Below are 25,163 nucleotides of genomic sequence, written 5' to 3' on the forward strand. Positions count from 1 at the left end.
GCAGTTACTAATCGTGTACGTGAAAGACAATCGTAACCGCACTCCGCAAAAAGAGTGTGATAGAAATGAAACGTTTTTAATGATTGGCAAGAACAACCAGAGCACATGCGATAGCACTACAGATATAAAATTTATAACATTTAAAAGACTATTAGAGTCATCGTGTTATGGTTTTATCGAAATGCTTCTAATACGCACTCGTTCTATTGAGAAAGCGAGAAAGATATTGAGTAAGCAAAAGAAATAAATGGCAAATAAGGACATAAGCTCTGAATCACAAATCACTTATAGACGCTAAGGATAACCTTTTACCGGCTTCCGCTTTACGGGATCGGCGCAGTGTTCCCCGCATTGTATTAACGAAGTAAGAACTGGATATAGTGTTTGAGCGCTTAGGAAATGGCTGGTCCAGGGGTCCTCCTGTCAACCAGTAGGTTTCCATTGCACCTTTTCCCTGAATTGCAATATACACTCTTTAAGGCTGCTGAACTACAGAATGGTTGATACACTTGCTAAGTTATTGCCGTATGGGCTTAATTGCACTTACGCCGGCAATTCATTTTGATTAGTGCAAACATGTTCAACCCACAAAAAAGTGAAATGTAATTTTTACGTACTTTCACGTTTATTTCTCCACGTGACATGACCGTAAACATGTTCTTCGATTTTATAAGCTCATAAGTGGCGGGACTGAGCTGTATGCGGTTGGCTACAACCAAACAAATAAACTGCAATAATATTAAATTTGTAGTGATTGATACCGCTACATAATTCATCATTCTTTTTGGCATCTGATAAAACATCTTCAGTGGTGGTTAATTTCTACCTTCGCTCGTGCTTTCCATCCTGCTAGCGGTATTGACAGTATCACCAAAACTACGAAACAAAATTTTGTTACTGTATTCGCTCGCACATCTTGAACCACAGAGTGTGTGTACGGGAAAAACGCGCATTCAATATACACACTCTAACCGGGCCAATTAAACGCGCGATTCGCGATTTGATAAATTTCTGATGTCTTACAACATCTGGACTGTAGAACTTCTTGAATAATGAAAAAAATTAGAGCTCTAACAATTTTTATCATGTTTATGCTGAAAGCATCCATTAACACACAGCTTTGGCTTAAGCACGAGTTGCAAATTGATTTGTTGTGGTTTTTGGGGTGCCCCTGGAGGGTACGTTCCGCGTCAACATTCTCGATGGTGATGAACCACAGAACAATTCGAGCTTTCAGCTACAGAACCTTTTTTTTCCAGAGTGAATTGCCATTTAAATGAAAAGTCTTGATTTATTAAACCAATTCACAAGAAGAACTGTTCATCGTGAAACCAAATGAGCAATATTTCGTAGTCGTGCATTTTGCCCGGTTAGAGTGTGTATATTGAATGCGTGTTTTTCCCGTACACACACTCTGTGGTTCAAGATGTGCGAGCGAATACAGTAATATAAAAGTCAAACTATGTTACTATACTAACTCAGAATAACGATAAAATAAGCAGGCTTATAGCAGCATGCGTGCAGGTGTTACTGCTATTGTACAAACGAAGATTATAAGTACTGTACTTACAGGCAATATCTTGGCATTTTTGTTCCCACTACTCCGGCAACGCAAGGTCCTGCGTGTGAAAATATTGTTGTACTGGGCACATTATACTTAATTAGCTATGGCGATGCCAAATGGGAATTATGTACGGTAATGGTACCACGCACCAGAGTGTATTCCAATACGAATCTCCAGCATCTCATACTGTCTGTGAGGTATTCGGAATTCCCGTGATACGTGGAGGATATTGAGTGCCAGCAGGGAGCAAATCGTGGCATGTTTATTTCCGTTTCGATTTGGTAGGCCACTAACTACCTAAAAGGCAATGAACGCCTCCTTATGGATATAATAATTTACGTTACCGATATGCCAAGGAAGAATGTCGTAGAAATAATCTAAGTGACCATTCAATTTTACCATATAGGCATCTCCAATTGTTTCCACCTTGTACGCGTCGTAATTTTCGATAACGCTGTCAAATAACTGATACAAGAGATTCAGCATATGTACAACCTGTTGATTACAAGTAAATGGGTTAATGAACGATTCAATAAAATTGCACAGAGACAGCAGCAGCTTTCAGGTAACGATAAGTACCTGATCCGGTGTGCTTTCTGCGGCAATAGTTGTGAAGGACACAATATCCGAAAAATATATTGTAACACATTCAAAGGGTTCAGGGTCAACCTTTCTAGTTGTTATTAGACGATCAGCCACAGACCTGTGGTTGACAAACAGTTGTAAGTCTAGCGAAATAAATTTGTGTTTTGATTGATTCTGACTTGCATTTTAAATATACGTGTATGATAGCGTTAACGTCTACGATAAATTAATTAACCGAAGCGGCATCCTACATAGTTATGTACTTTGAAGTTCTTATACCCTACAGCAGATAAGGTGGGAAAGCAAATTCTTAATATTAAAAATTAAGCCTGTGATTATTATATCTATATTATACAATGCCCTTAATGAGATACTTACGGCGGAAGTAATTCGTAAAGTAATCCCTGAATTTTGCTTTGCTCTTCACGAAGCTGTAGCGTACGCTCGTCAACAGTTTTCTGCAGCTGATCAGCATGACTCTGCACTCGCTGAAAAAGGTCATCTATCAATGTCCCTTTCACATTTCCCCGGATATGCCTTAGGCGAGCTTTTAACTCAAGAACAGTAGGCCTGGCAATGGGATTCTCGCTCCAGCATGACTCCATCATAGCCCGATAACGACTTGGACAAGTGGCTTCCGGCGGTACCACCGGCCGGAAAAGCGGGTCCACGCCGTTCCGTACCCAGTTAATGATTTCTAAGTAATGCGTATTCATGTAAATGCTAAGATATGTGAGGCGTTCCAAATTTGATTTTGTTTTACGTGAAGCTGGGAGTATAAAATCGGAATTTTCTGTATTGGGATACGGAGGTCCCTCCATAGCAATCTCTTGAAGTATTATCCCAATACTGTAGATGTCAGCCCGTTGAAGGTCCAGTTTATTTACTTTTTTGTGCCGCAAAATCTCTGGAGCTGTCCAAAACTGCAATCAGTGACTTTTTAAAAAAATCACCAGTAAAGCACGTTTTCTAGAGTCGCAGAACGTATGCAGTATTTAAAACCAATTTGTAGAGCTGTATACTGTTAATGGCTAAACTGTAAAAGCATACCTAACTTACCAGGTCCCACTGGTCCAATTCCTCAAAGGGTGTTTGTAGAAATTTCGGTGCATAATCGCGAACTTTAAGGACAAAGGTTCGATCGATCATGCAGTTCAGGCTTGACAAACGACCGTGATATCCGAAGAGTTTATGAATGTATATCACTGCCTATGTAAAGATTTCACATTTTTTGGCTCTTAAATTATTTTCCCATTAATTAACTTCAAATTAAATATTGTATGTCGTACCTCAAAAAGGTCATGAAGTAATGAATATCTGAACGCCCAGTCAGACGATTGGGTTGAGGAATCCTTTACCAAGAAATCCGCTAAAGTGCCTCGTGCGGAATACTCTTGAACGATGGTGTACTGGCCAGGTTCAATAACGACACCATAAAGACGCAGTAAGTTATCATGGTGATGTACGCGGACATCGCGCAGTTCCAGGAGTTCTTCGTTGTGTATGCTCAGTTTTTTCCTTACGATTCTGGTCGCAACATGGCGATTTTTGTAATAGGCTGAATGAACGTCGTTGTGATGGACCGAAGAAAACACCTGACACAAAATTATGCTGGTGCTTATAATTAATCTCGTATAACATGTACACCAGCACATATCGGAGTTATGTATGCACCGGTACTATGATACAATATACATAAATATAATTATATGTACTTCAAGTATGGTGAATAGTATGTACTAGTGGTAAAATAATACACTCGTTAAATGCAGGTTAAGGCGCAACCAAACGGTTTAAAAAAAGCGGCTGTTGCATTTTGCTGTCAATTACGTCTTACTGAGCGAAATGTCCCGATTGTGGCCAGCGTCACTGCATCGAGATTTGTAGTTGATTCATCGTGTTCTATGCGTGGCATTTCTTCGTTTTGACAAGGAGTCAATTCCTGGGGTTTGATGTCCCACCACCGATTTGCCAAAAGAGTTTTGTTGACGTAATATCTAAAGAAAATTACAAATATCAAAACCTGGGTAGCATAAAACAACTGTGAATTAATACCGTATAACGAGACCTGAACAAGCGATAACAAAAACGACGACTGCCGCCGCGCCAATCAGGATTGTCACTTGTGACACTGCCGTTGCGTAGTCTTCTTGATCTTCGGCTGAAAATATAAAGTTTTGCAAATTACTTTGCCAGTAAGTCTACCATTTTAATAAATTCTTTCTTTCGCAATTTGTTTTTAAAAAACGTTTTCTTCGTAAACTGGCATTATTTATAAAAGCGATCACGCAAAACAAATTGAATATACTTACTTGGTCCAGGCATACTGGGCCGTCGCAACGGACTTTCGGCTGCATCAAAATCATACTGATGATGAATAATCTGCATTTCTTGATTAAAAGTCTCAAAAGCAGCCCACGTTCGAAAAGTGTGTCTCTCTTGATCATAAACTTTTAAAGAAAACTGCCCAGGGAAATCTCCATTTTCGTTCAGCGTTATTGTTCCAATATGGGGGATATCAAAGCTCCTTATGCGGCGAATTTCCTCGGCGATTAGTTTCCCGTCGTCGTACAAACGAAATCTGTCCTCCTTGCTTATGCGATAATTTGCACCTGATGCATTTATTAAGCTCTGGACGGCTTTGGCGTACATGAAGACTCCATAGTAGTAGGATAATACAACGGGATTTATCTAAATTAGAACTCAAAAATTAAAGAACATCAACCTTTCCCGCTAAAACATGCCTATGTGCAGTGGTTAACTCACCCCTTCCTTTTTTATAACTTCTTCATAATGAGTATAATTTGGATATTTTTGGGAAACGTAATCTATTAAAACTTCGTTGAGGGCCGCCATTCCATTTCGAATAGTTGAGTTGTAGTAATAGCTGACCACGAGTGACCTGTTATAAGCTTGTCTCAGGTTCTCCTGCAAAAGTTGAAGTTCAGAGTCAAATAAAAAATTATCTGCGTGAAACGTACGCATATAAAATTAAACTTTTTGCTTAGCTTTTGACCTGTGCTAGCTAAATGTCCTTGAAAGACTAGTTTTCAAATGTTTTTTACAAACCTTGTAGTCTTCTGTTAGATTCGCGGCAATGATATCGATCTGGTCATCCCCATCCAAAGGCAGTGATCCCCAATAGCGAGCTTTGAAGAACCGATTTATTACAAAAGTCTAAATATAAAAAATACAGAGTACAGTGATGCTTTTTTCGATTCTTGCCATTTAGTTGCCTTATGAGTATAATTACCTTTCGTGATCCATACCTACTGACGAAATACACGTACCATTTGATTTCCGACAGTGAGATTCAAATTGACAGCTTCTATCTGCAAGACAGTTCAGTACACTGACGTTGACTACAAATCGCAAGGTTAACATTAAAAGCAAACATTTCAGTTTCTAAAACTTACAAGCAGCTCTTGCACGCATTCCATGTTGCCGAAGACAAGAATGGCTGTAACAAAGCAGTTCAGTTTTCCCTAAGAGCGTTACAGTGTTTTACCTAGCCATAAAGCGTAAGTATACATTACAACTTAATTTCAGCATTTTCATCCACAGAGTACGAACAAATATGCCGTACATCAAACAATTTCATGCAAAATTTGCTCTGATATTAAATTCTGCGTTTACCGGGTACTTTGTATTTGTAATTTACGTGCCTGTTGAATTGTATGCAATGTCTTCCAGCAGACGACGCAAGTTATAGCTTCCACGCGCATTCAGGTCGCAAAACGCCTCATGTTGTACAGTAAGACTGCTAACCGAGTTATATATTGCTCGCCATACAGGATCATCTCTTTGATAAAATATGGTGACATTACTCCAACCGAAATAATTAAGGATATTTTGATAAAATTCCAGAAGTCTCTCGTCCGTGTATCCAGTTCTTATCAAGGTACGGAATGCGGTTTTGTTAGATAATTCTGTGCTTGAAGCAAACGCGTCAAAAAGGATATGATTGACAACTGTGGAATACAAATCAAATTATGGCAAACAATCCCACAACTTCCGTGCATTTGAATCGAGTTCACAACAGCAGCTGAAGGAGGATGTCTATTTCTTCTGAGTTTCTTTTTACAATGTATTAATTAGTTTTAAGATAGTATATAAAAACCCACAAGCAAAACGTTTTCAACGTGTCGCAAAATAAAAATAAGCCCTTAGACATACGGGATATACGTATATGACTGTTACTGCCTATTTTACTCCGGTAATTACCATTAACAAAACCAATATCGAAACCGAAGAAAATAGATTATTAGTTATATAAATTGCCGGGATATGATTACTTGCTCCCAACAATTCACATAATTGTAAACGTCCTCCAGCTTTGTACAAAATGCATGCATAACGCAGTTCGAAGGAAATGCCAATTATATTATATGCCGAAATCGAAAAGAAATCGCACTTACCGTTTAACCACTTCGCCATGTCCCGCACTCCAAAATAACATCCAGGCCCGAAATAGCCCACAGGTAAAATTGGTGGTCCCTCCAGGACAGTGGACAAAACTCGTAGCTGTGTCACGTGGTCGATAGTTTTGTAAACAATTAAATTGTCAACAGCGTCACACGCGTCCATCTCGTTGACGTCCGTTCCGATGTATTGAAATTCAAAACTATCTCCAGGAAACGTGGTATTTCTAACAAGGTCCAGTGCATAGTCCAGAGCAGGACGTACTAGCTCCAGGCGATAGAATAAGCTGCCATTGGTAGGAAAAGCACCGAAAAACGTCAGCACACTTGCTTTCTCATCGGTTGTCTCGTTTAGCTGTTGCGCGATATTAGCCGCATTAGTCGGAAGAGGCTTGATGTACCCAGAAAGCAGGGCGGTGCTGTTCGTCAAAAAGAAAATTAACAAAAAAATCAGTGCTATAATTTTGTGTGGCTGTGGCGGCATTCTACAGTAATTAGCATGACCAAGTTCAAAAATGTTGACGTGTTTGTGAAAAGATTATTCACCTACTTCTGTCGAAATCCAACAGCATCCTGGACAACCAAGACAGGCCAAGGTGGAGATAAGATATTATGCTGATAATCGGTGAACCGATAATGTGGTGATGAACAAGCCAATAAACACGTAATAATTTCGAAGAATACTATTGCAAGTACCATTGCTTGACACATAATCTTTTTTTGTGCAAAAAATGCATCTATTGTAATTAAGAATGCATTATTATTGTTAGGTCGGTGTTAAAAATGCTTTGTAACTTATCTGGCTTATCGATCTGTATGACAGACACAGATCACCAATATATCTTGAGAACATGAATGGTCGTAAAGTTAATTAATTTAATTAACACTCATGTACTCTGTACATGCCGCACACAGCCACACACACACAATATCTGTGATTAGTGTGTCAGATTTATTTATTTGGCACTTTTAAAGAAACCTTGGTTCAGAACTTCAGAGTTGATGGTCATCTGTCAGTGACCTATGGTGTTCTGTATTTCTTACCAATCTTGGGGTAGCGGTTTAAAATGGTGTTCCCCATTTAGAGCACACTTGCATGTCTGAACGTTGCGATACGTAAGTAAGCAAATGTGTCCGAATTTCATATTATGGAGGTTCAGTTTCTTATCAGCTAAGAAAAATTTCGGAATTAGCGATGCGTTTCTTGCGATATGATTTTTAATGACAAGGCTAATAGCGATAATCTGTCGCAAACCGCAAAGGGTTTATCCGCACAATTCAGTAATAAAGCTATACTATATTTTTGGTGTTCCGCACGCGTTCAAAATGTACTTCAGGTCATTGACAAAAGTACTTGGAGAACTTGCGGATACCGCTCCCTCCGAAGTGAACCGATCGCCTCCTTCCGTTCTTCACCATGACCTTTTAGATGTCCCTTTTCCTTCAGCTAATCAATCAGCTACTTTGAATTTTCACCACCCCAATATAACGAGAAAGACTCTGCAGGATTTCTTCGCTATGCTGAGGAACGGTGACCGTCCAAACGTGACGTCTTCGACGGAATTAAGCGAAGCATTTTCGATATTGGATTCGATGGATAACAGCACCGACAACACTCTGGCCCGCTTGTTGGAACTTGGTCGTTTGCATAACATTAGTGGAAATTTTTCCAACGCCAATTTGACGGAACTGGTGGATATGTTCGCTAACCGCAGTGCTCGCGGCTGGGGATCATACGGCGGCGGTGGATACGGTGGCGGATACGGGGGAGGGTCGTACGGAGGCGGTTATGGCGGATGGGGCGGTGGCTACGGCGGCTGGGGCTCGGTACGTAAAAGACCTTTTCAAAAACAAGAAAAAAATTTATGTTTCTTTGCTTTTTTTTAATAAATTTACTGGTTATTTAATTACTGCTTAGTTAGGTACGTTTTGTTGGCAACCGCCATCCAAATCAGTAAGACTGAAAACGCTGACACACATTCATTAAAAAAGCTGGTAGCAACTGAGCACATACAAGTACAGAGGTACAGTAAATTATGTAATGAACAATATGTATACGTATACTGTTAATTAATTTAGTCATTTACGAATGCTGAGCGAATTTTGCACCGTGATACAGGGAGTATAGACGGCAGTGCACTGTGCCCGCATTACAAACAACAGTTTTGCCATGCTCGATCGTATCGATTCTATAATCATTGCTGTGTGGCTGCCCATTGGTCAAACCAGTTATGAAATGTATCATGCGTTTTTTTAACAGGATCCATGGTGGTTGTTGCTCCTAAGACGGCATCATCACCATCCGCCTCCACCACAGGCTAACCGTCAAACTAATCCTGCAGAAGCTGGACTCCTGGCTCTTCTTGGCTTGGCGCTAATCGCCCGGTTGCCCACTCAAGGCTAACAAATATATGTGTACCTACGTAATTCAAAAATTAAGTTGCTGGGATAAAAGAGTTTCATTGCCTAAAAAATATTAATTTTTTCATGTGTCAGTATAATTACAATGGTCAAGCTTATAACTTTGTTTATGTGATGAAGTTGTACATGTACAGATAGTCGAGTTACAGCATGTTTAAAATTTAATATTGGCAGTTATGTGAACTTGCGGCAAAACCAAATGCAAAACTGTATGCGCAGTTTAGGGAACTAATTTTTCTGTTATTTTGGTAAACTGAAAGAAACCTCACCGTAGACATATCTTGCTGGATATTTCAACTAAAATTTTGCGTTATATATCACGAAAAGTCCAGTATTTTGGTAACGACCGGTCAATTCGAGATCGCATGAATATAAACGAAACGGGGCTGTGCAGTATTGTACATAAGCAGGTGCCTCGCTCGCTGTTGACGGAATTCCTCTGCTGGGCGACCAGAACTTTGCTAATCCACGACTGGTACAAATTTATAATTATTACTTGCCTGCGTATTGCCAGCTTGTTGTACAGCTATAAAAAATTCTATTGCCGCCTGTATCATAACGACAACCGCGAAATGCAATTACCGTCAAGCGGATGCGCTTGTCCCGTACATACAATTCGTAAATCAGAGTCTGCAGTCAAGTAGTCAACCCAAAGAGGATGCTGCTGTAATTGTGATGCTTAAATCCTGATGCAAACGAGTTGTTTTTAACTCGATAAACCATTCCAAGTATGCCTTGATCTTTCTGTAACTAATCGGTGATGTCTCTGTCAAATGTTGTTGTCACTCTTATTGTTGCAGTATCATGCAGACAAGTGTTTTGTTTTTTAGGTCAGTAAATGAAACGTAGTAAAACCGCTTTTGTCACTTTGTCATTGTATAAATGCATCGTCCCTTAATCAAATATACCGATTAGGTGGAAAAATGGACTGTGGTCAGTTTTTTTGCCCTATGGATATACCGGAATATGACGGTGATGGGAGCCTATTAGAAAGTTCTTACGATCAAGCCGCTACAACTGCTCTATCGAATGAGCTAAGCATAGTAACGGAACTGGAAAACTCGACGATGGCAAATGCCGGTGACATTAACGTGGAAGCATATTGTTGTTTCACACTTCCTCAGAAGAACAACCCGATTACGACGCCTTTTTGTTGCACATGGAATGATTATTCTGATAATTTGTATGCCCATACTGGATTGACTCCCGTTAGGTAAGAATTGTTTGAACTGCAATGTTGATTAAAATATTTATTTCATTAAAGACACGTCTGTTTAAGAAACTTAAAAAACTTGGTCATGATCGCCTTCGTATTATGCAATGCAGCAAATACGGAATTAGGAGATTTACAATTTGCATTTGCAGTCGCTTGATGTTGGCCTTCTTTCCCGTCGGAATAGCGGTAGGATGACAATTACAGTGCATTGAAAATACCTTTTTAGGCTTATAGGAGTTTGTATTCAGGATAGCAGCTAATAAAAAGTAGCAACAATTTCATTCATGTTTTATTACCGGAATGTTTTCTTGCGACGTTTTAGTATCTCGGTTGTAATGCGACAAATTTTCTACACACTGACAAAATTTCAGGTGCTGGTTTGCCTTGTGATTGCGTTTTACATCGTGTACTTCATCTGCTGCAAAATGCAGAGAACTGGACATAATCCTGAAAGGAGGATGACTGCCGTTTGATGGAAATAAAAAATTCTGATAATGTAGAATAATGCACTAAATGTACCTGTGCGAAATCCTTTGTCTTATTACCAAAGTGAACTACTTTCCTGCCTCAACGCTGTATCAACTTGTAATGAGACAAAATTTAGGGAAAGTGAAATTAATGAATTTTTCTTGATTGATAATCCTATGATCCTATCCTACACGTCGACGAAACGCTGTGGTTACAACTATTGTTTGATTAAAATCGTCGCAGTACACGTAATCCATATACTAGATGTATTGATACTTACAACAATAAAATGGCTGTCATCAGTTTTTACTTTACGTTATATTATGCCACAGCATTTAACTGAAATTTACGAAAATAAGTACAATAAAACAGCATAACTGTGCAACAGCAGTGATTGTTAGAACTTGAGAATAAAGCTTAAAATACGCCATTAGCGAGTAAACTTGTTAAATAGGTTAGAAAGTGATGTACGGTGTACAGACATAAAGCAGCAAGCAAATGAAACAAGATTTAAATAAAATATCATTATGCCCCCGGCCATCTATAATTATCACATTCAGTTATCACATTTTACGCTTCAATATAATTTATTACCTACCCGCTTCTTGAGCTATTTTCCATTCTCCCCATACTGGGCTTTTCGCCGATCGACATCAATATAACAAAAACTAACCAACGAAAAAATAAAACACCAAGCTGACAGAGCAAAACAAAATCCAGGCCAAAATCCAGCTGTGGCACCAAAAACATTGAGCAGGATACCGCCGGTTAGAGTAGGACTTAATGCCTGTATGGATGAGGTAATGGCCATCATTTTGCCAATTTCACTTTTCTCTACTCGACCGGTTAGAATGGATCGTGCTGCCACAGCATGTAGACCTCGCAATATACCCACCGCTGCAGCCACAAAAACGATCCATGATTTATGAGCTAGGGAATAACCGAAACTGCAGACAATTGCCGACAGGATGCTGATTATACCGATAGCGGTATCTTTCATGGCCAGATTCTTTTTGAACACCAAAAACAGTATGGGCATTAAGCCGCCGGCTATGGCACCTTGTATTGCGGTAAACGTAGAGAACTCTTCGACGTTCCAGCGAAGAGGAGCGAATTCCACAAATAGCTGGAATACTTGAGGCTCCCCTGTTGAACGAGTAATTAAATTATTGCACAAGCCGGGAATTTACACATTTAAACTGCATAATGTAGATATACCTATCCTGTACGAACTACTACGAAGTATGCATACAGTACACTGAACTTGTGCTGCATTACTAATTATACATACCGTATATACTCGTATTTACAACGCCTGTTTTATTGTCAGAATCAGCCAATATCAAGTACAATAATCGTGCATGGAAATAATAAAATATAATCAAATAAAGAATATGATCAAATTATTGTCAACTAATTTTATGAAGCAGTTTAAGGTTCGGTATAGCCTTTTGTAATTTCAGTACGTCTTAACTGATCGTGAAATGACAAAATGTTACCGTCGATGCAGGTGGCACTGATGAGAACACAAATAATCAACAGGCCAAAATGTAGCCGGGTATTTCCAGTTCGTTTGCGTCTTAGTGTGTGAAGGTTATCTTTTAAATTTGCCCAGTTGAATAAAGATGTGAATGTTTCGAGCTTAAATGTCAATGGTTGCGGAAATTCTCGGCGATCTTTTACAAATATAACTACATAGATGAAACTGGCAACATGAAGAGCACAAAATAAATAAAAGGGAACGGCAAATCCGTAGTGGTGCAAAAGTGTTCCTCCTATTAACATTCCAGCTGTATTTCCGATAGCCTGGACTCCTGCCGCTATGCCCATGATTAGAGTCCGGTTTGATTCGTTAGTGTAATCGCCGATGTATGCAAACAAGGCCATCGGAAACATCTATGAAATAATTTTGCTGTATACAGCAAACAATCAAAACGAAATGAGTACCAAATTAAGGGTTATTTTTTTTTCTTAGTGTTTGGCCTTGGTTAAGTTTTGTGCAAATGTACCAACTTTAAGACGCATTGTACATACCATCCATCCTCCCAAGCACGCCGCCAGCAGAGATGCAAAGAGCATATACATGGGATGTATCGGGAGATATGCACAAAGTAGTAGAATTACTCCACAAAGAAATAGCCCCAGAAATGGCATCAGCATTGGTACTTTGCGCCCTGCGTACACAGACCAGGTTGTGACAATGATAGGTAAGTACAATATGCGTTCAGTGATTATGGTAGGTTCTCATAATTGACATTGGGAATTTCAAATTACTGGTAATACGCAACATAAAGCATATTATTTAAAATTCGGAAACACGAAATCTAAAACACATTTCGGTTGCAGCATATGTTTAACTATCGCCATGCAGCCGGATCAATACCAGACCAACAAACTGCAGTAAATTGCATTTGGTCATTTTATAAACTGACCGTATTTATCGCTCCATTGTCCTGCAACGTAAATTTAAATTAGAGGCAATAATGGGCTCTGTTTCTGTAATTACGCTTCCTCTACCGCACTGGAAGTTTTCTTATAGAATTACAAAAAATATAAATAAGAACTCACGCTTACCGATAAACTGCGACAGCAGAACACAAGGAAGACTCATCACCAAATTGCGATAAAACACATAATTAGATGCCAGCGTCCGGACTGAGTCCTCGGCATGGCGATTTGCAGATAATTTGTTATCTTCGCAAAGCTCTTTAGGGTACCCAAGGATAATTTCGCAGACCTGATATCGCAATGCAACACAATTTGTTTTAGCTTATTCTTCCGGAAGGTTTTCGCGACAAAAATTATTCATTCCGGGGTCAGGTGAAACTTAGACAAAATTGTTGCGATTTAATGTTTGATCTCTTTGAGTCATCGGGAAGTGTACCAGTTTCGTTCAAAACAGGAACAAAAATTGTCACATATCGATCTTCAGTACATTGTTCACGTACAATGTACGACAAAAAGAGGTTGAACCGATCAGTCGGTCCGCGGTTCAAAATAACCTCGCAACGACACGCCACCACTAAAACTTGGACGCTTACTGACTACTTTCAGACGCTCGCGCTCCGTGAATATCAAAGTGCAGCTATACTAGTTGCATATCAAGGTGTAAACAAATTTTAAACTTTTGACCACTAATGGCTGTTTATGGCGAACAGCACAAATTCTAGCCATTTTGCTTTCTCGTAGGCACAGCATAGGATCTGTGCGCATAACCGTTTGGCTTGCAGTCAATGCTTAAGTCTATGGGAAAGCAAAATGGCTAGAATTTGTGCGGTTCGCCATAAACCGCCACAGGTTTAGTATCAAAAAGTTTAAAATTTGTTTCTACACCTTTTGATATGCAACTAGTATAGCTGCACTTTGATATTCACGGAGCGCGAGCGTCTGAAAGTAGTCAGCGTCCAAGTTGGTGCGTGTCGTTGCGATTATCACCGACTGATCGGTTCAACCTCTTTTTGTCGTACATTGTAAATCTGATTTCTGTTTAGAGTTTGAACATGCATTCAGTATTACATAATTATTATACTGATTTCTGAATAAACGTGCATTTACAGTATTAATACGATGCGATGCGCGTTTTAGCTGCTTTCGAAAACGAGACAGTATTCTAGTTAATGATAATTTAGCAATATAGTTACCCTGTCTTTAATTAATTCCGTATATACTGGTTGAGACACACCAAAAGAAAGGCCAAACAGAAGGACAACCGGAATTGTTAGAAGGGCAGGATTATGGATGAACCGCGGATAATTGATATGGTCGACTTCCTTTGCCATGACGTCAACATGGGCAGCCGGTTCGCAAGCATCTTTTTCGTCTTCAGAAGAAGAAATAATGGAATCTGTTGAGTTTTCCCTTTTTATATCCATTTTATTATAACGAAAAATGTTCAGTTCGTTCTGCATTTAACTTTTCAATCTATATTAATTGACGGCTTTGAAAGAGTAACAAGCAGATTAATTCATTCGAATTCGCAGCTTATTATCAGCATGCAAACCGTCTTTCTCGCAACACTATTCCATAGTAGACATTCTCATGACCATATACAGTATACACACATATTGCTACTGGTGGTGTAAAACAAAATGATCACGGAAGTTCTAAGATCATAACCAGGCACAGATTCCTGCACGGTAGCCCGTAGACTTTCATTACAAACCTGTACAAAGGCGCATGACCTTGTACACTGCATTTTAAATGGTACTGCGTTGTTGCTATCAGTTCTTATCGGAGTCGTAACAAACTTTGACAGGTTAATTTTATGGAAAGCTGCAGCGTGACAGGCTAGATATCTCTACGTTCCGTTAAAATGAACAAAAAAGAAATGATAAAAAGGCCGAACACCCATCAATTACCGTATCGTCGATGTGCACTAATTTTGAGGTCAAACCAAGTATGAACTGTTAAACCGATAGTACAAAACGGAATATAGAAAGGAATTATCGGAATATAGAAAGGTTGCGGTTATTTTGACACTGTAGGTACAAAGTGGGCCAAGTCTTAAAACTTTTAAAACTTTTAAAATCTTTAAAACTTTTAAAACTTTTAAAACTTTTAAAACTTTTAAAACTTTTAAAACTTTTAAAACTTTTAAAACTTTTAAAACTTTTAAAACTTTTAAAACTTTTAAAACTTTTAAAACTTTTAAAACTTTTAAAAATAAAATTAATAATATATAGTTTTGACAGTGATTTTTCAAAAAGCGGTTTTAAGGTTTTAGCGGGTTTTATTAATAAAAATAAAAATATAAGTTTTGACAGTGATTTTTCAAAAAGCGGTTTTATGGTTTTAGCAGTTTTTAAAAATAAAATTAATAATATATAGTTTTGACAGTGATTTTTCGAAAAGCGGTTTTAAGGTTTTAGCAGCTTTAAAAAATAAAAATAATAATATATAGTTTTGACAGTGATTTTTCAAAAATCAGTTTTAAGGTTTTAGCAGTTTTTTAAAAATAAAAATATTAATATAGTTTTGACAGTGATTTTTCAAAAATCAGTTTTAAGGTTTTAGCAGTTTTTAAAAATAAAAATAATAATATATAGTTTTGAGTGATTTTTCAAAAAGCGGTTTTATGGTTTTAGCAGTTTTTAAAAATTAAAATATTAATATATAATTTTGAGTATGAACTATGAATGCTGTACCGAAGCTATCTTTGCCGGAACCGGCTTGGTGGCACCGGTAAATCAATTTTTCGAAGAAATAGAATGCAGTTAACTGCAATAGCAGTTGATTTTAAATTTCATGAGCAACTGCTCGAAATTGGGCTTTGTTGTTTCTTTCCACAAAATCACTAACTGACCATGAGCTACGAGTATCAACACTGTCCAGTGAGCAAACTGCATACTCGTGTACTGGATGACATTAGTGAATAGATGTACGAGTACTTGCTTTGTTTTAGCCTTTAGGATAGCATTGTGTTGTCGAGTCAACTTGGCACCTTTTGATACGGTGAGTTATACCTACAATTTGTACTTATACGTCAAGCGGATAGGACTCACTGTAAAGAAGGTGCCAAGTTGACTCAACAACACAGTATGTCATTGTAAAACCTTTTCTTTTGAGACATGTTGTACGAGTAGTTCTAACTTGGAATGTTGAATGTTGATTAACTGGCATACATTCAGAGTTCAGCATATTTAGAATGTTTGATGAAAAACGGGAATGCATATGGAAAACATTATTCATAAAAAACTTTTCTGTATTGCTCATTTTGTAAAATAATAAAAGAATAAGAAGGTGCACAAAAATCGTGTCTGTCTCCCTTTTCTGAGCGACACAGCAGGCGAAACTTAGGTCCCCGTATATCATTCGATAACGCAAAGTACAGCATGTAGATGAGCCCAAAAAAGTCACTTTTGTGAAAACCAAAACCAGTTTTGAGAAAAAATTTAAAAACTTAACATGCAAAACCTACGGGAACGTCAAAAACCAATTAACGTTATAACTGCCACCTCGAGTGCGAGAGGCTATGCTAATGCGAACAATGCATGCGCTTAAAAAAAATTTAGAAGGAAATTGTTGACCTAATTAATATGTTACTACAATTGTCATAAAAATTGTTGTTGCTTTTAACGCATTTTATGAAAATCATCTATGGAATTTAAAATTCCATTTAGAATTTTGTACCAGTAACCTTTGCAGAAATTAAGCGACTTAATTTTGTTATAAATTCCAACGCTTTGATCCAACATCCAAAAAGTTTGACGTGAGAAGCACGCCAATTTTGATTATATTTTTCGAATATTTTTTATATATGATTCCCTAACAAAAACAAAATAAAACACGGGAAGTTGGACAATGCCAGCTCTCGGCAGGGATTGTGGTACATACAACAGTACTGTAACGGGACGCCTGCGCCGATCAGGAAAATGCTGCCGGATATCGGGAGCGGCAGACGTGGATCTTTGAATTTATTTATTTATTATTTATTTACTGTCTGTAGCTAGAACTACGAGATACACATGGAAACGTAATAAGGTACATAGGGAAACGGCAGCTTTCAAATTTCTACGCTTAACGTTATTTCGTAATCTGAGCCAACGAATCTACGAGACGTTAATCTCTTAAAACATTCGCCAGTGGAAATAAATTAAATTGCACTAGGTTTCGCTCATTAAAATTACATTTGTAATCGTTATTTTTTAGTTTTGAGTTTAGTGATGAAAAAGTAATAATCCTTCGCGGACTTATTCCGCGCAATTTGCGCCGGGTCTGCTAGTTTTGTAAAATAAAAACTAAAAACTGCGGAAAGCAGAAGCGAAGCCATACTTTTGATGAAATGCACTCCAACAATTTTTGAAAAGGTGTCGGAGCAAAATCAAACAACCAATAAACTTCTATAGAAGTATTCTCGTACCTTATGGTTAGAAACGAACCTTCAAATATTGCACAAATTCGCCGACAACGAAAGCCGGAAGCTGTGTGCTGACTTGTGGGCCGGACTGATTTTCCGCATTAATGTCAAAAACAACAAGTATATATATTAATAGTCTCATTATTAAAAATTGGTAGAACCTCAAAACCTCTTCTCGAAAAATCCCAGTCAAGTTATGCATTTATTATTAGAAACTGTTTAAACCTTTAAATCGATATCTAAAAAATATCTGTCAAAATCGAATATCATTAATTTTTTAATAAAAACTGTTAAAATCTTAAAACTTCTTTTCGAAAAAAACCCTCTCAAAACCATATATCATAAACAATTGTTAAAACCTTAAAACCGCTTTCTCAAAAATCACTCTCAAACTATATATTAATAAAAACTGCTAAAACCTTAAAACCACGTTCTGAAAAATGACTACAAAACTGAATGTTAACCCTCCAGCGGGCGGTATTCGAAGGAGTGCGAGTTTCCTTATGAAAATCAGCATTTCCCGATGAAGAAATTCAGTTAAGAAAGCGAATTATTTGTGAGCCTCTGTTGACCATAGGTCAGCGGTGGTTTTATGTCGCCTTCAGAACGCCAATGCGCATGGACGGTCTACAGCATAAAAAGGTTTAATTCTGCTGTAGCATGGTTAATTGTATCATGCAGTTAAAACGTGTTAAGACAATGTCACATACAGTAATATCGTTACGTGTCCACTTGAGTGTTAGTTACTTTGAAGTCAGCACAACGTGCATACACATTACGCACGAAGCACTCAGGACATCCGGTCCAGAGTGCAGAGTCAGCACTACATTTGAGTGCACACTTGTCCGTAGAATTTCTCGATGTTTCTACCTCTTCTACGCGGTATTTAACAATCCCGTCTATGTTGTAACAATTCAGTGTTAGGCGAAGTCATCTGTTAGCATTGAGAGCTTTTAATAAAGAAGAACCCTACGTTACAATGGTGCCTCCAGTGGTCTTTAATGTCATAGTATACATTTAATGCACTTTTCCATTCTGATCTACCATATGGACAATCCAGCTGACCTTTCAACACCGAGCTATTATATAGCCTACCTTTCCATAGTTAATGCCTGACACTCGCAGTAACACCAGTATACCGGACAAGAATTTCGAGCAAACTGACGAAGAATTACGGCTTGCCAACCAGGCAGGTAAGTCACGAAAACCCAACAACAAAGTGACAGATTCCGATAGTGGCCTTTCCTCAACATCCAACCCCAAATCAACAACGATGAGCATCACACTCGAGGACACCCAGATTCAAGCTATTTTCGGCGGACTGCAATTACTCATACCGAAACACGACATATTCAGAAGATTCCGTCTAGAAGACATTCCTTTCCTAATCGACATTTACAACGTGCTACGTGTTACTGAAGAAGCTGACGCATTAGACCAAATCAAAAATGGAACATTCCCATTTACAATTCCCAGAGCGGACCTCAAAGCGCTGTACGAAGCAACACGAGATGCAGCTTTCCAGTCACTCATCAGCACCAACAATGTATATGGAAGAAAAATCGGGGATCTTCTTCAAGAGATAACCACCTTGAGAAGCCAACAACAACAGCAAAGACAGCAACAACAACAACAACAGAGCGGATCTACTACTACTACTGTCTTCCAAAAGTCCGGAATGCAACTTTCTCCTAAAGATTTCCCTAAATTTGGCGGTGAGTCACACGAAGACATACGTAAATTTACTGAACGTTATGAAAGCTTTACCCGAGTTTACGGATTGACCGAAGCTACAAAACTGACGAATCTTAATTTGTGCTTCATTAACAATGCGTTAAGATAATGGGAATCGGAGCAAACCAAGCATGTGACCTGGATTAGCGCTAAGAATGCCCTGCTTAAAATTTTCGGCCCCACTGACCTGGACTACGATCTGAAGAAGGAAGAGCACCAGAATTTAGCGAAATCAGATCCTCCATCGTACGTCACAAAAGTTCTGAAAATGTTCGACGTCATTAACTCAACTGCAACCGAACAAGAAAAGGCAAATGAACTGTTTCGTGAACTCCCAACGCGAATGAAATCTAACTTCGTTACCAATCGACCAACAACTGTGGCCCAATTCTTGGCCAAGCTGAAAACTGAAGCAACCAAAGAACAGTACAAGGAAAAGGCGCAAAAAGAATCGGAAGCTGAAGACTCCAAGGCTAAAGTTTTCTTCACGGAAACACGTAATAACGAAATGTCGGATCTCTCCAAACGCTTGGATCAAGTGGTAAACATTGTGGAAAACTTGGCGCGTGGTTCCCAACCCAGTTTCCGCCGTAATGATAACCGGTTCAATGAACGCAATACTCGTTCAGAAGTAACATGCCATCGATGTGGAAACAGAGGACACCTGCAGAAAGATTGCTGGACAAAATGCAACAAATGTGGAAGAAAAGGTCACGCCGCTCGTGAATGCAGAAGCCAAGGAGGAAATATTGACCAGAATTTTAGAGGAAACAGGAACAACTTTTCCAGGGGAGGAAATTACAACCGCCACAGGAATAACAACAACACACAGCCGTCGTACTTCAGCTACGAAGAGCACGACGATGTACCGGAAATTCCTGAGTTAAACTGAAGACCGTGGCAGACGAGGCTCTTCTTGCTACGGTAAACAATCAACTGGTCTGTACAAATTCAACAACCGGCGCAATAACCTGCAAAGTACGAGTTGACAATGAGCCAATAGAAGCCATCATAGATACTGGATCTGGAATTTCAATTATAAATCAAAAATTTTTCAACAAAAAGAAGTTAGCAAGACAACCTTGGAATGGTCCGCATCAGGTGATAAATTAAATATTTCAGGAGCATGTAGAGTCCCCGTAGATTTGATGAAAGAGAGAGTATGGATAGAAGCAGCCATACTGGAAGGGTTTCCATACGCCATGTTGCTTGGAACCGACTATTTACGGTCAACGCCCTTTGTCATTGATTTTACACAGAATAAAATTTTCAATCCAAAGGCACGTTTAATGGCCGACCTAAGGAACACCTTGCCAATACCATCCAAGAATGCGCTTCTCCGCAACCGGACATCATCAGCACAACCTTTGCCTAAGTTTGGCCAACTTGGTCGGAGGGTTGACGATGAACGAAAACCCGACCATATGCGCAATGAACGGGAGGATAAGAGCTATTTATCAGTGAAACACCTAGGATTAACTGAAGGCACGATGTTCACAAAGGAGTCTCCGGAGAAGAAAGAAGAAAAGAGAGATGAGAAAGAAGAGAGTGAGAAAGAAGAGAGAGAGGAAGAAGAGAGAGAAGAGGAAGAAAAGGCGTACGCAGAGGAGAATGGGCAACTAAGCCCAAAAGATTTATTGGGGGATTCATCAAAGTTTATAGACGACAAGCCGTCAATGATAGAAATCGAGAACATGCTCAAGTTAGATCCAGAACTTAACGGCGAAGAGAAGAATATGATCCTGAAATTACTATTTAAATATCGCGAAATATTTCCAACAAAGCAATCACCAATGGGACGTGCAAACTGTGCGAAATGTTATATAGATACCGGAAACAACGAACCGACTTCAAGACATTTGAGACGTTTTTCGCAGTGGGAACGGGAAGCCATCGACAAGCAAATAGACGAATGGTTAAAACTGGGAATTATTTCACCTTGCCAGTCCCAGTACGCAGCCAATTTAGTTCCCATACAGCAAAAAGACAAAATCCGTATATGTGTGGATTACCGAGATTTAAACAAAATTACCATAAAAGATAAATACCCAATCCCCAAGAATAGACGACTGTTTGGAATCTCTACGAGGTAGCAAATATTTTACTAGTTTGGATTTAGTTCAAGGATACCTGCAAATTCCTATTGAAGAATCATCCAAGGTCAAAACAGCTTTCCTCACATCGACTAATCAGTATCAGTTTGAGGTCATGCCATTCGGGCTGACCAATGCCCCCGCTACATTCCAACGCATGATGAATAAGATTTTTACTGGATTGATTGGCCGTTTTGTGGTAATTTACTTGGACGATATAAACATCCATAGCCGGACATTCCAGGAACACTTAGAAGAAGTGGAGACAGTTTTACAATGGCTGACCCAAGCAGGACTTAAGCTTAAACCCTCGAAGTGCAATTTTGGACACAGAGAAGTTGAATTTTTTTTTGGGACACCTAGTCAATCCCGACGGCATATTCCCAAATCCTAAACGGGTTGAAGCTATACAGAAGTACCAACCACCGACAACCAGGAAACAACTAAGAGGCTTCATCGGAATGGTGGGATACTACAGTAAGTTTATCCCTAACCTCGCTTCAATATCTGCACCTTTACATCAACTGACCTGCAAAGATACAGCTTTCAACTGGACAGTAGCTCAACAGAAAGCCTTCGACACATTGAAACAAGCCTTGACCACTAAATCTATCCTGGCACACTTCGACCGGAATTTACCACACATCGTAGAGACAGACGCCAGCGGCGTAAGACTTGGTGCTGTCCTGCACCAAATTGAGAAAGATGGGAAGAAAACCGTCATTACCTATGCCAGCAAAGCCTTATCGAAATCAGAACGAAACTACAGCGCCACGGAACAGGAGTTATTGGCAGTTGTATGGGCACTCGACAAATTTCGCCCATACATAGGTGATCCAAACAGGACTTTTGAAGTTGTGACGGATCACAACGCCTTGCGAGGATTAATTAACGCAAAGAATTTAACAGGACGTCACGCACGTTGGATTTTAAGATTACGCCAATATAATTTCAACATCGGCTATAGAGCAGGAAAAGAAAATGTAGTAGCGGACTGCCTCTCAAGATATCCATTTGATTGCTCAAACACACCTAAAAGTCAAACGTTTGCCAGCCCGTTATTCCACATCACTACTTCCAGTTTGAAACAGGAACAACAAACCGATAACTTTTGCAAAAGAATTACCGGAATCCTTAAGGGACCGCCACATACCGAAGCCCACAAATACCGACGTACAAGATTCACACTAATTTCCGATTTACTATACCGGATAGCATACCGTAATGACAAAATGGTGACCTTATTAGTTATCCCGAAAACGATGCAGAAAGAAGTCCTATACAATGCTCACGACGTAAACGGACACTCCAGAACGGAGAAAATGTACCACCAGCTCCACGACAAATACTATTGGCCCGGCATGACAGACTCCATCTCTACGTACAATAAACAATGTATTCCTTGTAATGTTAAAAAGCCTCCGCCAGGGAAGCCAGCCGGATTTTTGCAACCATTTCCTGTGGAAGGACCTTGGCACACCATCGGAATAGATTATCAAGGCCCATATACAACATCCACCAAAGGGAACCAGTACATAAATGTCGCCATTGACCACCTCCGTAAGTGGATTGAAACGAAGGCGGTGAGAAACGCAACAGCAGAAAATGCCGCTAAATTTTTAATGGAACAAATTTTTCTACGTCACGGAGTACCTAAATACATCGTATCTGACCGTGGACGACATTTCTGCAATGATCTTTTATCTCAGTTAACAAAGCTACTTAACTGTCACCAGCGGTTTACCACTTCCTATCATCCACAAAGTAACGGAATGACAGAAAGAGCAAACAAGACCATTGCCGAATGCCTGTCGAAATACTGCGATGACCACAACAAATGGGACCAGTACCTTCCTTTCGTCACACACTGCATTAACACTACCGTCAACGCAACTACTAAATACTCTCCATACGAACTTCTACACGGACGGCAAGCAACATCTGCCCTTGACACAGCACTAAACCAACCGGAAGCCATCCACGACCTTCACCATTACGTAAAACAGACAACAGAATTTATAAAGGATGCGCAGGAACTAGCCAAATTACGCTGTATAGACGGAAACGAACGGAATCAAGTTCCATATAACGAGAGGAGAGAAGCTACGCAATATCAGCCAAATGCACTTGTGTATCGCTGGAACGTAGCACGTCTTGTAAACAAAGATGGAAAAATCATCGCAGCTGATACTCGCCTTACTACTAAACTATTAAAGCACTGGCACGGACCATACCGCATAATCCGCCAGTTAAACAACGTGAATTACGAGATAGAAAATGTAAACGGAAGACGCAAGACGGACATTGTACACGTTTCCCAACTGAAGCCTTGGCACGACAAGTTGGACGAAGAAGAAAATATCCAAATCGCCAAAACAACACCGGAAGACCATGAAGAAAGAACTAATATTCCTTTTGCCGACACATCACCCGAATACCAAGAAAAGGATAAATCAAGATACAATCTACGCGAACGAAAAGCACGAACGAAGTATAAATAATCTTCGATTATTTTTCTTTAGAAGGGGAGTGTAGCATGGTTAATTGTATCATGCAGTTAAAACGTGTTAAGACAATGTCACATACAGTAATATCGTTACGTGTCCACTTGAGTGTTAGTTATTTTGAAGTCAGCACAACGTGCATACATATTACGCACGAAGCACTCAGGACATCCGGTCCAGAGTGCAGAGTCAGCACTACATTTGAGTGCACACTTATCCGTAGAATTTCTCGATGTTTCTACCTCTTCTACGCGGTATTTAACAATCCCGTCTATGTTGTAACAATTCAGTGTTAGGCGAAGTCATCTGTTAGCATTGAGAGCTTTTAATAAAGAAGAACCCTACGTTACACTGCGATAATAGGCAAACAGTTATTACGTAAAAGCAATAACTTTATTAAACAGCTAAAAAAAGTGCTTTAAAACAGCACTATAGAAGTGGTCAACACGTTGACGATGTGTTGACCACTGGTCAAGCAAAAAAATTAAAAGCTGTCAAAACCCGTTTCCATGTGTTTTGACTCAATAAAATACATAAAACAAATTACGCCGATGATATTTCTTTGCCATAACGCTTATTACAACTGCATATTATGGTACTGCATAAAGCACTCCGTATGAAGTTTGTCATTGTGCTTGCTGCACTTCGACCATTTTATGATGCCGCGTCGTCCGCGGTTGCACTTTTCCTGGGTTTAGCCGCAAGGGGCAGTACCAAAAAGCGTTGGGGATGGTGCAGCTGCAGTTGTGATAGGCGTAGATTCAGATATAAGCGGTCTCTACGCACTAGCACTTTTTAAAACGCACAAGTAGCCGAAAGTAACCCGTAAGCCTGCCGCAAAGGTCAGCATCACCAATGACAATGTGCACATTACAAGTTGTAATCACTAAAGTTTGCAAATGCCAGAGGCTGGTCGAAATTAAAATTCTCATATTTTTTAAAGCTATCGGACTCTCTTACTTTGTTTCTTAAGCGATGCATATCGCTAGCGTAGGAAGAAACGCGGCAGAGCGCAAAGTGCTATGGTGCCATTTTATATCGTTACCGTACATACACTGTTTCCTTGAACGTTTTATTGTCCGGAGGCAGACAACGTTTGAGACAACTTTGCTTTTTCGTCGATCGCCCGGGGGCTGATCAGAAAAGGGGCTTTTTGCCTGATTCCGACAATTGTAACCGTGTGGCGCACGTTTGGGTACAAACCGACAAGATCTTGAATCGATTACGTATAAAGCGCTGCTGTCGAAATTGCACCCGCCCGTGTATTCAAAACCCTTCATGGGCATTGATGGCGTTTAGTA

The 25,163-nt window shown here is 39.4% G+C and overlaps 4 protein-coding genes across 4 annotated transcripts; 2 read left to right on the top strand and 2 right to left on the bottom strand.

The window, feature by feature from the left end:
* Positions 1-55: 55 nt before the first annotated feature.
* Positions 56-7,100, bottom strand: LOC129585679 (atrial natriuretic peptide receptor 2-like). The gene is made up of 20 exons (XM_055478459.1): positions 6,568-7,100; positions 5,815-6,120; positions 5,566-5,609; positions 5,440-5,481; positions 5,219-5,326; positions 4,916-5,077; positions 4,462-4,840; positions 4,205-4,310; positions 3,987-4,146; positions 3,439-3,744; positions 3,209-3,358; positions 2,913-3,072; positions 2,528-2,846; positions 2,144-2,267; positions 1,964-2,059; positions 1,714-1,861; positions 1,571-1,619; positions 827-876; positions 618-709; positions 56-454 (listed from the first exon to the last, which is right to left on the bottom strand). The coding sequence occupies exons 1-20, from the start codon at positions 7,052-7,054 to the stop codon at positions 275-277; spliced, it is 3,468 nt and encodes a 1,155-aa protein (XP_055334434.1). The 5' UTR covers positions 7,055-7,100; the 3' UTR covers positions 56-274.
* Positions 7,101-7,896: 796 nt separating this feature from the next.
* On the top strand, positions 7,897-9,254 carry LOC129585857 (protein no-on-transient A-like). Its single transcript, XM_055478740.1, has 2 exons — positions 7,897-8,397; positions 8,831-9,254. Exons 1-2 carry the CDS (start codon positions 7,897-7,899, stop codon positions 8,972-8,974), a joined length of 645 nt encoding a protein of 214 aa, XP_055334715.1. The 3' UTR covers positions 8,975-9,254.
* Positions 9,255-9,684: 430 nt separating this feature from the next.
* Positions 9,685-10,768, top strand: LOC129585970 (uncharacterized). The gene is made up of 4 exons (XM_055478928.1): positions 9,685-9,821; positions 9,907-10,204; positions 10,357-10,393; positions 10,579-10,768. Exons 1-4 carry the CDS (start codon positions 9,752-9,754, stop codon positions 10,678-10,680), a joined length of 507 nt encoding a protein of 168 aa, XP_055334903.1. The 5' UTR covers positions 9,685-9,751; the 3' UTR covers positions 10,681-10,768.
* A 203-nt stretch (positions 10,769-10,971) lies between these two features.
* LOC129585969 (proton-coupled folate transporter-like) lies at positions 10,972-25,163 on the bottom strand. The gene is made up of 7 exons (XM_055478927.1): positions 24,917-25,163; positions 14,317-14,519; positions 13,250-13,412; positions 13,108-13,128; positions 12,710-12,849; positions 12,175-12,571; positions 10,972-11,821 (listed from the first exon to the last, which is right to left on the bottom strand). Exons 1-7 carry the CDS (start codon positions 25,146-25,148, stop codon positions 11,286-11,288), a joined length of 1,692 nt encoding a protein of 563 aa, XP_055334902.1. The 5' UTR covers positions 25,149-25,163; the 3' UTR covers positions 10,972-11,285.

Source organism: Paramacrobiotus metropolitanus, unplaced genomic scaffold (genome assembly GCF_019649055.1).
Source record: "Paramacrobiotus metropolitanus isolate TYO unplaced genomic scaffold, Prichtersi_v1.0 Parri_scaffold0000018, whole genome shotgun sequence".
In the NCBI taxonomy this organism is placed as follows: Eukaryota; Metazoa; Tardigrada; class Eutardigrada; order Parachela; family Macrobiotidae; genus Paramacrobiotus; species Paramacrobiotus metropolitanus.